This window comes from Eutrema salsugineum, unplaced genomic scaffold, assembly GCF_000478725.1.
Source record: "Eutrema salsugineum unplaced genomic scaffold, Eutsalg1_0 scaffold_6, whole genome shotgun sequence".
Classification (NCBI taxonomy): Eukaryota; Viridiplantae; Streptophyta; class Magnoliopsida; order Brassicales; family Brassicaceae; genus Eutrema; species Eutrema salsugineum.
In genome coordinates, this window is record NW_006256547.1 from 7189388 (window position 1) to 7201188 (window position 11801).

Genomic DNA, 11801 nt, shown 5'->3' on the forward strand with positions numbered 1-11801 from the left:
TTACGATCAATATCATTTGTAAATAGAAAATAGGACAAGAGGATGAGGAAGTTGATACTTGTATTACCAAAATTCTAACCGTTGCTCTTGAATCAAAACAAATTGTCTTAACACAGAAAATGAGTTTTTCCTACACAACAACACATCCCATTTGGTCTAAACACTACTTCAGTCAATACTGCTACTTTCTTTTTCCTTTTGTTGTCTCCATCAGCTCGTGGTGACTCCATTGATTGCAATAACAAAAAGATGGGATGAACACAAAAACCGCCAATCATCTACTCCATTCGTAGTCTCCTCCATACTTAGGTGACGCATTGCTAAGACGGTTAGAGTCTTCTGGTTTGATGGAGTTTGCAAATGCTTGCCACCCTATAAGGTGGGGCAAGATGAACTGCGATACAATTGTTTAAATAAAGTTAGATTAAAAGGCAAAGGCTTTTCATAGAGAGATAGAGTGGGAGAGAGAAAGGGCTAGGCTTACGTTGAAAGCAGAGATAAGGACAGCAAACTCTGCTTTAGTGATTGGTATGTATACACTCTCATCTACATTCAATAGCTTGTTTTGGACACCTTGATAATAAAAACAACAATGGAAAATCAGAAGATTCAGAAGAGCTTTCAAGCCATGAAAGTACGAAATCAGGAGTCCAAGAAAAAAGGAAAGAAATACTCATTTACTTACTCAGGTTAAAGAAGCGGCCAGAACCATCTGGGAGGGGTTCAACTTTCAAGACTTTCCTCACTTTACCTTCATCACTCCTACAATAAACAAACACAAAATCGATGACGAATCAGAAGTAAAAGAACACAATCTGTGTAATGAAATAGACCTCATAGGATCACAAATCATACCCCTTTCCCTTATTAGGATCATGGAAGAATTCACATGATTCCCTCGGCCCAAGGCTCACTAGATTACCGATTTCTGGAACCGACAACGAGAAGACCTGCATCATTCAGCATCACAATCATGATCTTACCACAATCATAATATTAAGTGAAAAGGCTGTTTTTTTTCACCAAACCAAGTCATGATCTTTATCAAAATCCATACAATACTAAGTTGAAGATAAAAGCATTAGACATAGTAGAAAAAGAAAGTACATAATCTGCTTCTTTTTCACCAAATTAAATGATGATCATTATCACATTCTATGAAGTACTAAGTTAAAGATAAAACCAGACCTGTTTTCTGCTCCAATCATATTGCCGAACACCAGCTGCAGGAGCAAACTGAAGCAGCAAGAAACCTTCCTTTGAAAGCTTGAACGCACCAGACTGAATGAAGACAATGGAGATCAATCTAAGAATCGATAGAGAGATGATTCAATAGAGCTTGGGAAAAGAGACATACTTCTAAAGCCACAAACTCTGGTGCTCGAGGCTCTATTGTAAGAGCAGCTTTCCCTTTGTAAATCGAATGACCCACATAATATCTTGGAGAAGATCCTTCCGCTAATCCAAACAATCAAACAAACACGAATCACAATTATGAGCCCTAGTTTTTCAATATTAAAGGTCACATTTTTCTTTAGAAATTTCAAGCTTCCATTTGCAAAATTCCTCGGAATTCGAAAGAAGCTTTTTTTAAAGTGGCTTTACCATTTTGCGGCGAGTAAGGCGGCGAAGAAGACGAGTCTCCGAACCTCTGCTTCTCGAAGTAATCCTCTTGGCGAGACTTTACCGATAGCTTCACTCTCGCCGTCGGTTTCACGGCGAAACCATCCCGCTTCCCGGAGAAAGAACCGGCGGTAAGAAAACGAGAGTCTGTAAACCGATGGTTTATGAAGATTTTGGAGTTTGCCGCCATTGGAGGAGAAGATAAGAGTTGCAGATACTGCTGCGTCATCGTCTTCTCCACTGGGATACAACTGAGGAAAAGGGTTTTCAAATTTCGACCAAGGAGAGACTAACTTTTTGTTAAAATTTCGTTTTTACCTGATAATAATAAGAACCTTACAAAATCGGCCCAATAATTTTACAAAGTAGACTAAGTTACTTACATCCACGGTTCAGATTTATTTATTACGCCTCTGTGTGTCATCAACGGCCCGGATTAGTTTAGTGCAGGGTCAAAGAATTTATACAACTACGAAAATGTATAAACGACACCGTTCAATAAAAGCCGACATTGAGCTAAGCTTGACGGTTTCTTACGCCGGCGAGCCAAAATTTCAGACCTCGACGAAGAAGACAACTTTTTCTGACTTGTTAGGCTTTTTTAACCATGGCTATGCAATCTGGTATTGGGTTATCGAAGATTTTGGTTTTAGCTGGAGCAGGTAACTAGGGTTCCTCGATCATGACTGTGGCGTTTCTGTAGATTTATATAATCCTTTTTGCTTATTGGTTATCTGAATCTAAAGGTTATACTAGTACGATTCTGGTCAAGAATGGAAAAATGGCGGATATTTTGGGAGAGCTACAGGTGCGATCAATTTTTAGTAAAGCATCTTTTGTTCTTCTGAATTTTGAATGAGAAGGGAATAGTAAAAAGGCTTTTTTTTGTGGTCATTATGAAGGCTATTGTTAAGCGATTTGAGAAATCCGGAGATCATTCCGATGACGATTCTGATGCCATGACTACTCAGGTAATTTTGTTTTTATGTTTCTCATCTCAAACTTTGATGTGTGATCTTGAGGTGAAGGGAATGTGTGAATAGAAAGTAACAGTGTGAGGTTTTTGTAGATGCAACGTTTAGCAATGGAGGTTCGGCAATTGGCCTCGTCGCGGCAGATAACTGTCGTCAATGGAGCTCAGGGAGGTTTGTTTCCCCGCTAGTTTTGATTTGGTATTTTTGAAGAAATGTATGTGTTTTTGATGTAATCTCTGACATTCTCTGCTACACTTTCCAGCTGACTTTACCCCATTTATAGTCCCGGCTGCCACATTGGGAGCTATAGGTTATGGCTACATGTGGTTCAAGGTATCTTTATAGAGCTCCAACGACAGTTATCGTTAGAGCCTTGTATCTGTCTTTTGGGATGTTTTGTATGAAGCTGGTGTTTTGTTTCTGTGGTAGGGGATTTCATTCTCTGACATCATGTGCATAACAAAGAGGAACATGGAAAATGCAGTGGCGAATTTGACAAAGCATTTGGACACCGTTTCAGAAGCTATCTCTGTGGGTGATTCTTCCATCAGTTGTTGCTTCTTGTATCAGGCCTTGGATATGATCTTTAAAGGATACTAATTGTATAGTGCTTGTGCTTATGTTGTTGGTTAGAGTGCTAAGAAGCACTTGTCCGAGAAGCTTAAGAAGACGGACGATAAGCTTGACTTGCAGAAGGATCTCTTAAAGGGAGTCCGAAATAATGTGCGAACATTGTATTAAGATTAACAAGTTTCAAGATTTGTTCTCTTTTTAGGGTGGTATTGATAAGTTTCAGATATATGGAACAGGTGGGTTTGGCTCTTGAGGATCTTGCTAACATTGGAGATGATTTTGACGCAATGCATAGCATGTTTGGTAATATGGTGCGTTGTCTAATTTTTTTTTTTTTTTTTGTTCCTTCGGTTTTAGCTACAAGAATAGGACTCTTTCTCTCTTCCTTACTTATAGCAAACCAAAAAAATACATAGCTTCTAGTGGTCGTTGTTACATACTGATTCAATCTGATTCACATTTTTTATTTCAGGGTGGAAAATTAGATAGTATTGAGTACAAGCAGGTATCTTCTTGTTCTTTATCAGCTCTGAATATTATCAGCTCGATAACATTTGTAGCCTTGTAGTGATCAATGGCAGCTAATTGTGGGGCTGATAAGGTAAAGGATCAAAGTTACTCACGTGTCTTCTTTTGTTGCTACTTTTGTTGTCTCTGGGCAGAATATTGCAAATTTGGGTTTAATGTATCTATGCGACTCTATGGGTGGAGAAAATCACAAGCTGCCGGATATTCTGATGCAGGTAAGTATTCTTGTGAAAAGAAACATATGAATGAATATGCATAAAGTTTCGTAGCAATGATCTGCTGGTCTCACCTCTAAACTGGACTTTTAATGATAACCTCCATTTGGTTTTTGCAGGAGAAGCTTCGACTTTCTGGGAAGTCAAACACATGTATAGTACTTACAACCGAAGAAACATCAAGCTCAGAGGTATTCACTGATCAATATATGTTATCATGTACGGATAGAAATCAGATGCAGCAAGTAGATTCATTGAACCTCCAACAAAAACCTTCACCCACTCAATCTGTCTTTTGACATGTTTCAGGGTTTGGAAGAAAGCGATAAGCTAGAGCTACTTGAAGGCTGATTCAGATGGTACCATATATCATCAAAGTTTGATGATATAACAGATATGTAGTATAGGATACTGAAAATAGGAGTGATTATTATGTATTGGTGTTTAAAATTCATGTCCTTTGGGGGCAAGAAAGAAGATTGAAAAACAAAAGAATGTGCTTTTTTTTTTTCTCCCAAAAAAATAATGAAGCCTAATAAATTATCCGTACTGCATTATGCACAAATCGTTACAAACACCATCCACAACAAATACAATTCTTTTTTTTTTTTTTGGTTTGTTACCATAACAACACGGAAACACACACAAACACACGAACAGGGACTTTTTGTTCATCAGCAGGACTTGCCTGGGTTGCAACCAAGCGCACCAGCATCTTTGGTGAGTCTTCTTACCTTTGTCCCTGGCTGAGGCCGGATCGCAAACTTTCTAGGGATTGGATTTTTGGGAGCAGGGCTCCACGCATTTGACCTTCCTGAATTCACAAAGTAAGCTCCGTTCAAGAAGTAATCTCTCTCTGATTGCCAGTTCCATGATTTCCATTCTGTATAAGGTGCATACTCTCTCTTTGTGACCTGCATTTTTGTGTTAAAACAAAAATTATCTCAGTTGTGTCTCATATCTAGTGTAGTAGTGATTATTAGTTGATTAGAGAGATGTGTAAATGTTTTAAAACCTGCTTGCAATCTTCTTTAGGAGGAGCAATGAAACGATTGCCTTGACTTATAATTGTAGGGTTCATGTTTCCACCAATTGCATACATTTCCCAATGAGTGTAGTCATTGTTCACTACATGGACCAAACCGTATCTAACCCTTGGCATTCTTTGAACCAATCTCTTACCAAAATGGTTAAACGCAACCGTTATCTGCATTTTCTTGTCGATTACATCCTCGTTTTTGCCCCCAAACAGCATCACCTGCAAGATATTTTGCATTAGACATCTTGCGTCTGGGAAAAATTGTATATGTTTCATATCTCAGAAATGTTTTGGTTAGGCTTTTATGCTTTTTGGCCTTTCTTTACCTCCTTATGGTCGGTGAAATGGGAGTTGGAGATAGTAATAGCGGTGGATCCCATGATAGCATCGATCATTCCATCAGAACAGTTGGTCATCGAGACGTGATCGATCCAAATATTGGACGCTCCAAATATACTAATCCCATCTCCATCACTCTTTGTTCGAAGCCCAAAATGATTCTCAGAGTCTCTAATCAACCCACCAAAACCCCTTTTGATCTCTTTGATGTAGATATTGTGTATGATCACATTCTTCACGAACTGTAACGTTAAACCTGCACCTCCTGTTATATGAACACTCGCTCCACGACCGTCGATGGTTTTATCGTTGGTTATGATCAGTTCTTGTTGCAGTTTTATGATCATGCTTCTTGCAAATATGATCCAAAGTGGTCTGTCTCTTGTCACGGCGTGTCTTAGAGTTCCTGGCTTCGGATTCATGAGATCGTCGTCTGATGCGTCGGTTACCACGTAGAACGGTCCGTCTTTGCCTCCGGTTGTTCTCCGGCCGAATCCGAGGACGCAATCAGCGAGTTTTTTCCTGTTTTTCTCCCAGTTTTTGTCTCCTCTCCAGCATTTATCGATCGCGTTAAACGATGCGTACCTTCCGCCACGTGTCTTTGTTTTCCGACCGCCTTTAACTTGTCGGAGCTCTCTCCTTGTTCCGTTTTCTTCGCCACTAGTCGTCTCCATTGCTCTGAGGGAAAAGAAAGATAAGTTAGCTTCCGTAACAAGTTAGGTTTAAGAGACAGATTTTTTAAAAACCCTAATTAACGAGAACCCACAATGCGGCATGGTAGTTCAAGTGGTCCGTGACGTTATACGGGTTGGGTTCATAAGATTCCATGGTTTGTCGCAAAGCGTCGGTTTGACGCTGCGTCCAGTATTCATCGAATACCGCGACGTGGGCTTGAACCGGTGGAGCCACGACGGCGATTGACAAGGAGACCAAGGCGAAAACGTAGCTCCCAAGATTCAAATAAGAAAGTGCCATTTAAAACCGAGGGTGAGAGATTTTTTATGTTCTTATTATTTTTACGGTGAAGAAGAGAACCCTTGAAACTTGGGTCGTCCAAAAAGTTTTCTGGTCGGCCCAGGGTTAGAAATAGATTATCGGATTCATCGTTTACTTAAATAACAAGGAACTTGAAAGAGAGAGAGAGAGAGGGAAGATGAAAGACGTTAATGGAGGATTAACGATTAACAGAGTCATTATTAGGTAACCATTGATTTTTTTAAAACTCTGTGTTTGTTTTCTTGAAAAACCCATTTTTAGTTTGGCTGGTTTTTATTGTTCCTTCTTTGTTTTATCCTTCTTTTGTGGAATATTTTCAGTTATTTTTGTCTCTTAACCTAATATTACTTTTGAGTGTGTTATTTCTTGTTTTTGAGAAATGAATTCAGTAAATAGTCAATTATATATATAAAATAACCTTTAACTATTAATACATGAACTCATCATTCTTTTAAATTTCTGAAAACGTCAAAGATATTAAAATACGGATGTTAAGAAACAATAAACATTAGAATCTGTTAAAAAGAGTGTCTACTTAGTTTTTTTATATTCTTATAACGAAAACTATTTCTAGACTATATTTTTAGATGATACATTTTTGAAATATTTAAATCTCAATTCTTATTATTTTGTTCACAATTTTTTCGAGAGAAATAATTAGTACGTAACGAATATGTGGGTTTAGCCAAGTGACCAAGTGATTAAAAGTCTCATCTACAACTTACTTTTTTCATTGGAATTTGACTCTAAAATTTATTGGAATTTTCCTGCAGAAGACTTAATAAGGTTTTAGGAACATGTTTTGGTTTGGATCCATGATCTAGGGGCACTATAGCCCAATGGGCCGAATTAAGCTGTTAGTCCAGTCGATACAAGCGATGACTGAAGGACACGTGGTATCATTTGGATAGGCTAGTGTACAGTGTAATTTGCCACGTAAGCGAGCTTGCATCGATTCGATACTCAAGCGAAGCCACACGACACGAGAAATAGATAAGTACGAACAGTCAGATTTTTTTGTCGTTTTTCATGCCTTTGTTTACGTGGAATCTCGGTTTGGAGGACCCACACTCCTCAAATTAGAGGTGATTAATTTGCCGAAATATATATTAAAAAAAACTTTAGGCGAAATATCCGGTATGATTTTAACATAAATAATTCCTGATGTACTGAAGACAAGTATTGAATTCTGAATTAGGAGGTCATATTCTGAACGTTTTTAAAAATTCAGGATTTTTAAACTATGTAAATTATCCTTTTCATGTTTCATAATTGTATTAATTGATAGTGTTATTGATAGTTTTAAGAAAATATCTTAAACACTGGTTTTATTTTTTACTAAAGACCGAAATCAAAAGTTGGATAGACCAAAAATGAAGTATTATGTACACTTATCCTCCTATATCCTTGTGGATAAATTCATGATTAGGCGAGATAATTCATGATTATTTAGTAACTTGTTACTTAATTAGAAAACAAAACTGGCAGATAACAAAAAAAATATCTATATTTACAAAAATATCAATGATACAAGAACAGAGAGATGCGACAATAACCAAAAACCGTCCTCTTCCAATAGCCACAGAAAACGAAAGAATTAAAATTTCCAGAGAGAAGAGAAGAAGAAAGAAGAAAGTTTCTTTTATACGTACCCAATCGACACTAATTGCTCGATTCCATCATCTTTCAATCACTCCCTAGACATCTTATTCTTCTTCTTCCCCTTTACTTGCTTTTCCTCTGTTTGGCGTTAAGAGGTGCGATTCTCCATGAAAACATCTGGGTTTACTTGAATTTCCGATTCAATTGTAATCAGGGGTTCGTGTTTCGGATTCACCCGAAAGAAAAAGTTTTCAGCTTCGCCTCAAAACCCACATGGGATTGGCAGTGAACAGTAGACTGAGAAGAAGAAGAAGAACAGTGATACTATCCATCGAGTGTTTGCTACGATTATGTCCATAACAAAATCTTCAGAATCGGTTGAAGAATCATTTAACGCTCGTTACTCGTTATGGATCAAAGAAGCTCTAGACGAGCTCCCTCACAGCTTCACGATCACCGACCCGTTTATTTCGGGTCACCCGATCGTTTTTGCGAGCCCGGGGTTCCTGAAAATGACTGGGTACTCGCGGGAAGAAGTAATCGGAAGAAATGGGAGGGCTTTTCAGGGGCCTAAGACCAATCGGAGATCGATCATGGAGATTCGCGAGGCGATTCGTGAGGAGAGACCGATTCAAGTGAACCTATTGAATTACCGTAAATCCGGATCGCCGTTTTGGATGCTGTTTCATATGATTCCTGTTTTCGAGAAAATGGATGGGAAAGTGATCCAATTCGTGGCGGTTCAGGTCCCGATCTCGGGGCAAGAGCATCATCACCGGAAGATGAGAAACGGGTCGGGTCTTAGCGGAGATGGGTCGGATCGTTCCGAGTTGGTGTATGGTTCTTGTCGAAGAGAGGTTTGCTTGGGCGCTTTTGTGCGTAAGGATCGAGCTCTACCAGTTGAATGTGATGAACAAGGTTCGGGTTTCAAGAAAATGCATATTACTTGTTTGATGAAATTTCTCAAAGAGTTCCAAAATTAGCCAAAGCTTGATTCTTTTGTTCGATCATTGTTACATTGCAGGATTAGAGAACTGGGAACACTGTGAAGCGAGTGAGTCTGAGAAGCTAAAAGCTGTTGAAGCAGTTAACAATGTATTATCTATTTTGGCGCGATACAGTGAGTTGAGCGGAGGATTAGTCTGTGGGAAGCGATACTGCTTGCGTGGTGCAGATTGCTTAAGCTCGTCGTTAGTTATTTCTCTCGGTAGAATCAAACAAAGTTTCGTATTGTGAGTTTTTTGTTTTTTTGTTTTGCTTTGATTATGGAGTTACAAGTCTGCTACTATAGATTTTACTCATGAAATTCTTGTGTGGGACTTTACAGAACCAATCCGTGCTTACCAGACATGCCTATCGTTTATGCGAGTGATGCATTTTTGACATTGACTGGTGAGTCTTTGTTTGTTTTGGTTTTGTTAGAACCATTTTGAGGTTTGAAATTAGCAAAAACCTTTTTGTTAGATGTTTGACATAGTTTTATTTATTTATTTCAATGTTTGCAGGTTACAAGAGACAAGAAGTGTTGGGACAAAACTGTAGATTTCTGACTGGAGTTGATACAGATTCCTCAGTACTATACGAGGTAGTATTTCGTTTTTGATTTTATTTTTATTTTACTTGATAATGCGCTGCAACTTTCATGTGATTGAAAACTGTGAGTGTGTTTTTGGTTTAGATGAAGGAGTGTATTTTAAAGGGGCAATCATGCACAGTGCAAATACTAAATTACAGGTATCTCTTCAAAACATTTTGCGAAAGAATCTATGTTTCTTTGATAACTTTTTTTTGGTTCTGATCATTTATGTTTTACCAGTAACAGAAAAGATAAGAGCACATTCTGGAATCTTCTTCACATATCACCAGTTCGTAATGCTTCAGGCAAGGTATACCCTGTAACTTAGTCCATTGTATCTCATTATCATTTCGGTTTCAGTTACCATATCATGTAAGTTAGTTATGGTTTATTTAGAATCAGTTAAAAATCTTAATGAATAAAAGAAACCTCTTTATGAGTCTATGAGTTTTGAGAATCCAGTGAATTGATTCCTCTGTATTTTATGTTTGGTTTCAGACAGCATATTTTGTGGGTGTTCAGGTAGAAGCAAGTTGCAGAAACGCTGAAAGTGAAGAAGTGAGACCAGAGACAAGGCAACTGAGTGTGGTCGGTGCGGTTAGAGTTGCGGTCAGAAGCTCATTCATGGTAACTTGCTAATAATATAAGCCAGAAAGAAAATGCATCTTAGAAAGAAGTAGAAGAGTATGAAGTGAATTCGAAATCTATATATATATATATATATACATCATTGTACATGAATAAAGCTTTTATTGTGATCATTGAAACTTGGTTCGTCTAAACTCTAAATTTTAAAACGACGCAAGCTTTTAGCATTTTAGCATTACTCTAATGAATAATGGTCTATTAGCAATACGTCTGTTAACTCACTCACTTTCTATGTGTAATTTTATATAGTGTCGACACTTTTGACTATGTAACGTTGTTGTCGAAAAAGAAAACTATGTAATGTTAAACACATACAAACAAGGTAAGAAAAAAAGAGCGTACAAAAACAAATTAACAATCTTAAAACGTAAAAAATGAATATGAAAAAAACAAAGCGTACGTGCAGGTGAAGACCTAGAAAGAAAAAGAAAAGGGATAACACATGGGTGCCTATGCTTCTTGCAGGTGTTCTCTATACTTGGAAATATGAGTGGTCGATGCCACATTTAAAAGAACATATTGTTTTCTCTTCATCTTCCAAAAATATTGGATACGGACAACGACTACGGCAGAGATTGCAAGTTGGTCGAGTAGGCAAATGGTTAGGTAGAAGAAGCAGCTCATGACCTTGTACATCCTCGAACGGTATACCAGACATCATATATGGGTCGCACCCGAGTAAGCAATGAATATGAAGCGTGGTGCAGCAATCGTCGCACTTGTAGAAACCTTGTTTTCCTCCAATTGTTAATTTGCCTTCGCATAACTCACACCAATCCGAGCCACTTGCCTCATCTCCACGGCAGAAAGTGAGATAATGTTCATCGTGTTTATACTTTACGGTGTATGGTAAGGTTGCACAACTGAAACATATAATAAAGTCACATTCAATGCAGTTTAATACCATGTTTACATCACATGCTACCTTGCAAATGTGGCACGAGGGCTTTTCTTTTGGGTCTAAAGACAGAAATAAGGGGTGTTCATGTCCTTGATATTGGAAGGGCTCAGAAACCAAGGCACACCGTACATCTAGTTGGTAGGCTTCGAAAAACTGGTTTGCAGCTTTACACACATAGTTGAAACCATTAACCTTGCGAGTACATGCATGACAACGCACGTAATACTGTTTATCAGAGACTGCCTCGAGCGTAAGTTGATAAGGATGCAATGGATGGAGCTTGGTACGGGGAGCACATGCACATGCTTCGTGTAGGAGGAAATCACATTCCATTACACATGCATAGAAATTCCCCTCGTAGATTGGCAGGGCACACATTGGGCAAACTTTGTGTTCGTCATAAACAACTCGGCTGGTCTCAAATCTCATCATATGATGACGATCATGAGAAAAATGGATAATTATTTCATCAGATATCCTCTTGAACGGCTCGACATCTTCATCTTCTTCTCCTGGCTCTCCCTCTAATTCTTTTCCGTCCCATATGTCTCTACGCAATGCACATCTTGTGTGAACAGCATAGCCACAACACTTATTGCAAGTGTATGCACCATAATCGCTGTCAACCTTGTGACGACATACCCCGCAAGACGTGGCTTCTTTAAAAGGAAGGGAAGCAACGTAGGAGATACGGTGGTGGTGACGAGATATTCTTATGCTTTGTGGGATATAGATACAGTCACTATGTGCTACGAAATCGCAGATAGGATGGTGAATGCGGTTCGAA

The 11801-nt window shown here is 38.5% G+C and overlaps 5 protein-coding genes across 8 annotated transcripts in view; 2 read left to right on the forward strand and 3 right to left on the reverse strand.

The window, feature by feature from the left end:
• Positions 1–63: 63 nt before the first annotated feature.
• LOC18011931 (single-stranded DNA-binding protein WHY3, chloroplastic) lies at positions 64–1939 on the reverse strand. Its single transcript, XM_006395700.2, has 7 exons — positions 1606–1939; positions 1358–1458; positions 1189–1281; positions 856–950; positions 686–762; positions 485–573; positions 64–394 (listed from the first exon to the last, which is right to left on the reverse strand). Exons 1-7 carry the CDS (start codon positions 1850–1852, stop codon positions 275–277), a joined length of 822 nt encoding a protein of 273 aa, XP_006395762.1. The 5' UTR covers positions 1853–1939; the 3' UTR covers positions 64–274.
• A 189-nt stretch (positions 1940–2128) lies between these two features.
• On the forward strand, positions 2129–4459 carry LOC18011932. Its single transcript, XM_006395701.2, has 12 exons — positions 2129–2285; positions 2370–2431; positions 2526–2594; positions 2693–2768; positions 2860–2930; positions 3027–3128; positions 3231–3320; positions 3407–3481; positions 3643–3675; positions 3833–3913; positions 4033–4104; positions 4223–4459. Exons 1-12 carry the CDS (start codon positions 2231–2233, stop codon positions 4262–4264), a joined length of 828 nt encoding a protein of 275 aa, XP_006395763.1. The 5' UTR covers positions 2129–2230; the 3' UTR covers positions 4265–4459.
• Positions 4447–6354, reverse strand: LOC112083347 (probable pectate lyase 6). The gene is made up of 4 exons (XM_024150901.1): positions 6058–6354; positions 5279–5969; positions 4929–5171; positions 4447–4827 (listed from the first exon to the last, which is right to left on the reverse strand). Exons 1-4 carry the CDS (start codon positions 6264–6266, stop codon positions 4588–4590), a joined length of 1383 nt encoding a protein of 460 aa, XP_024006669.1. The 5' UTR covers positions 6267–6354; the 3' UTR covers positions 4447–4587.
• Positions 6355–7834: 1480 nt separating this feature from the next.
• LOC18012140 (protein TWIN LOV 1) lies at positions 7835–10288 on the forward strand. Of its 4 annotated transcripts, none has more exons than XM_006395702.2 (7): positions 7835–8807; positions 8914–9121; positions 9217–9281; positions 9395–9474; positions 9568–9623; positions 9706–9775; positions 9988–10288. In XM_006395702.2, the coding sequence occupies exons 1-7, from the start codon at positions 8240–8242 to the stop codon at positions 10102–10104; spliced, it is 1164 nt and encodes a 387-aa protein (XP_006395764.1). In that variant the 5' UTR covers positions 7835–8239; the 3' UTR covers positions 10105–10288. The 4 variants fall into 4 exon arrangements, with proteins under 4 accessions (XP_006395764.1, XP_024006670.1, XP_006395766.1 ...); XM_024150902.1 differs by having other exon boundaries at positions 9712–9775; XM_006395704.2 differs by having other exon boundaries at positions 9964–10113.
• Positions 10289–10585: 297 nt separating this feature from the next.
• The window catches only part of LOC18012297, a 1458-nt gene continuing 242 nt past the window's right edge, over positions 10586–11801 (reverse strand). The window contains exons 2-3 of the mRNA XM_024150903.1: positions 11039–11798; positions 10586–10948 (exon numbers count right to left, since the gene is read on the reverse strand). Of these exons, the coding sequence (XP_024006671.1) occupies positions 10586–10948; positions 11039–11798 (1123 nt within the window). The remainder of the gene's footprint in view (positions 10949–11038; positions 11799–11801) is intronic.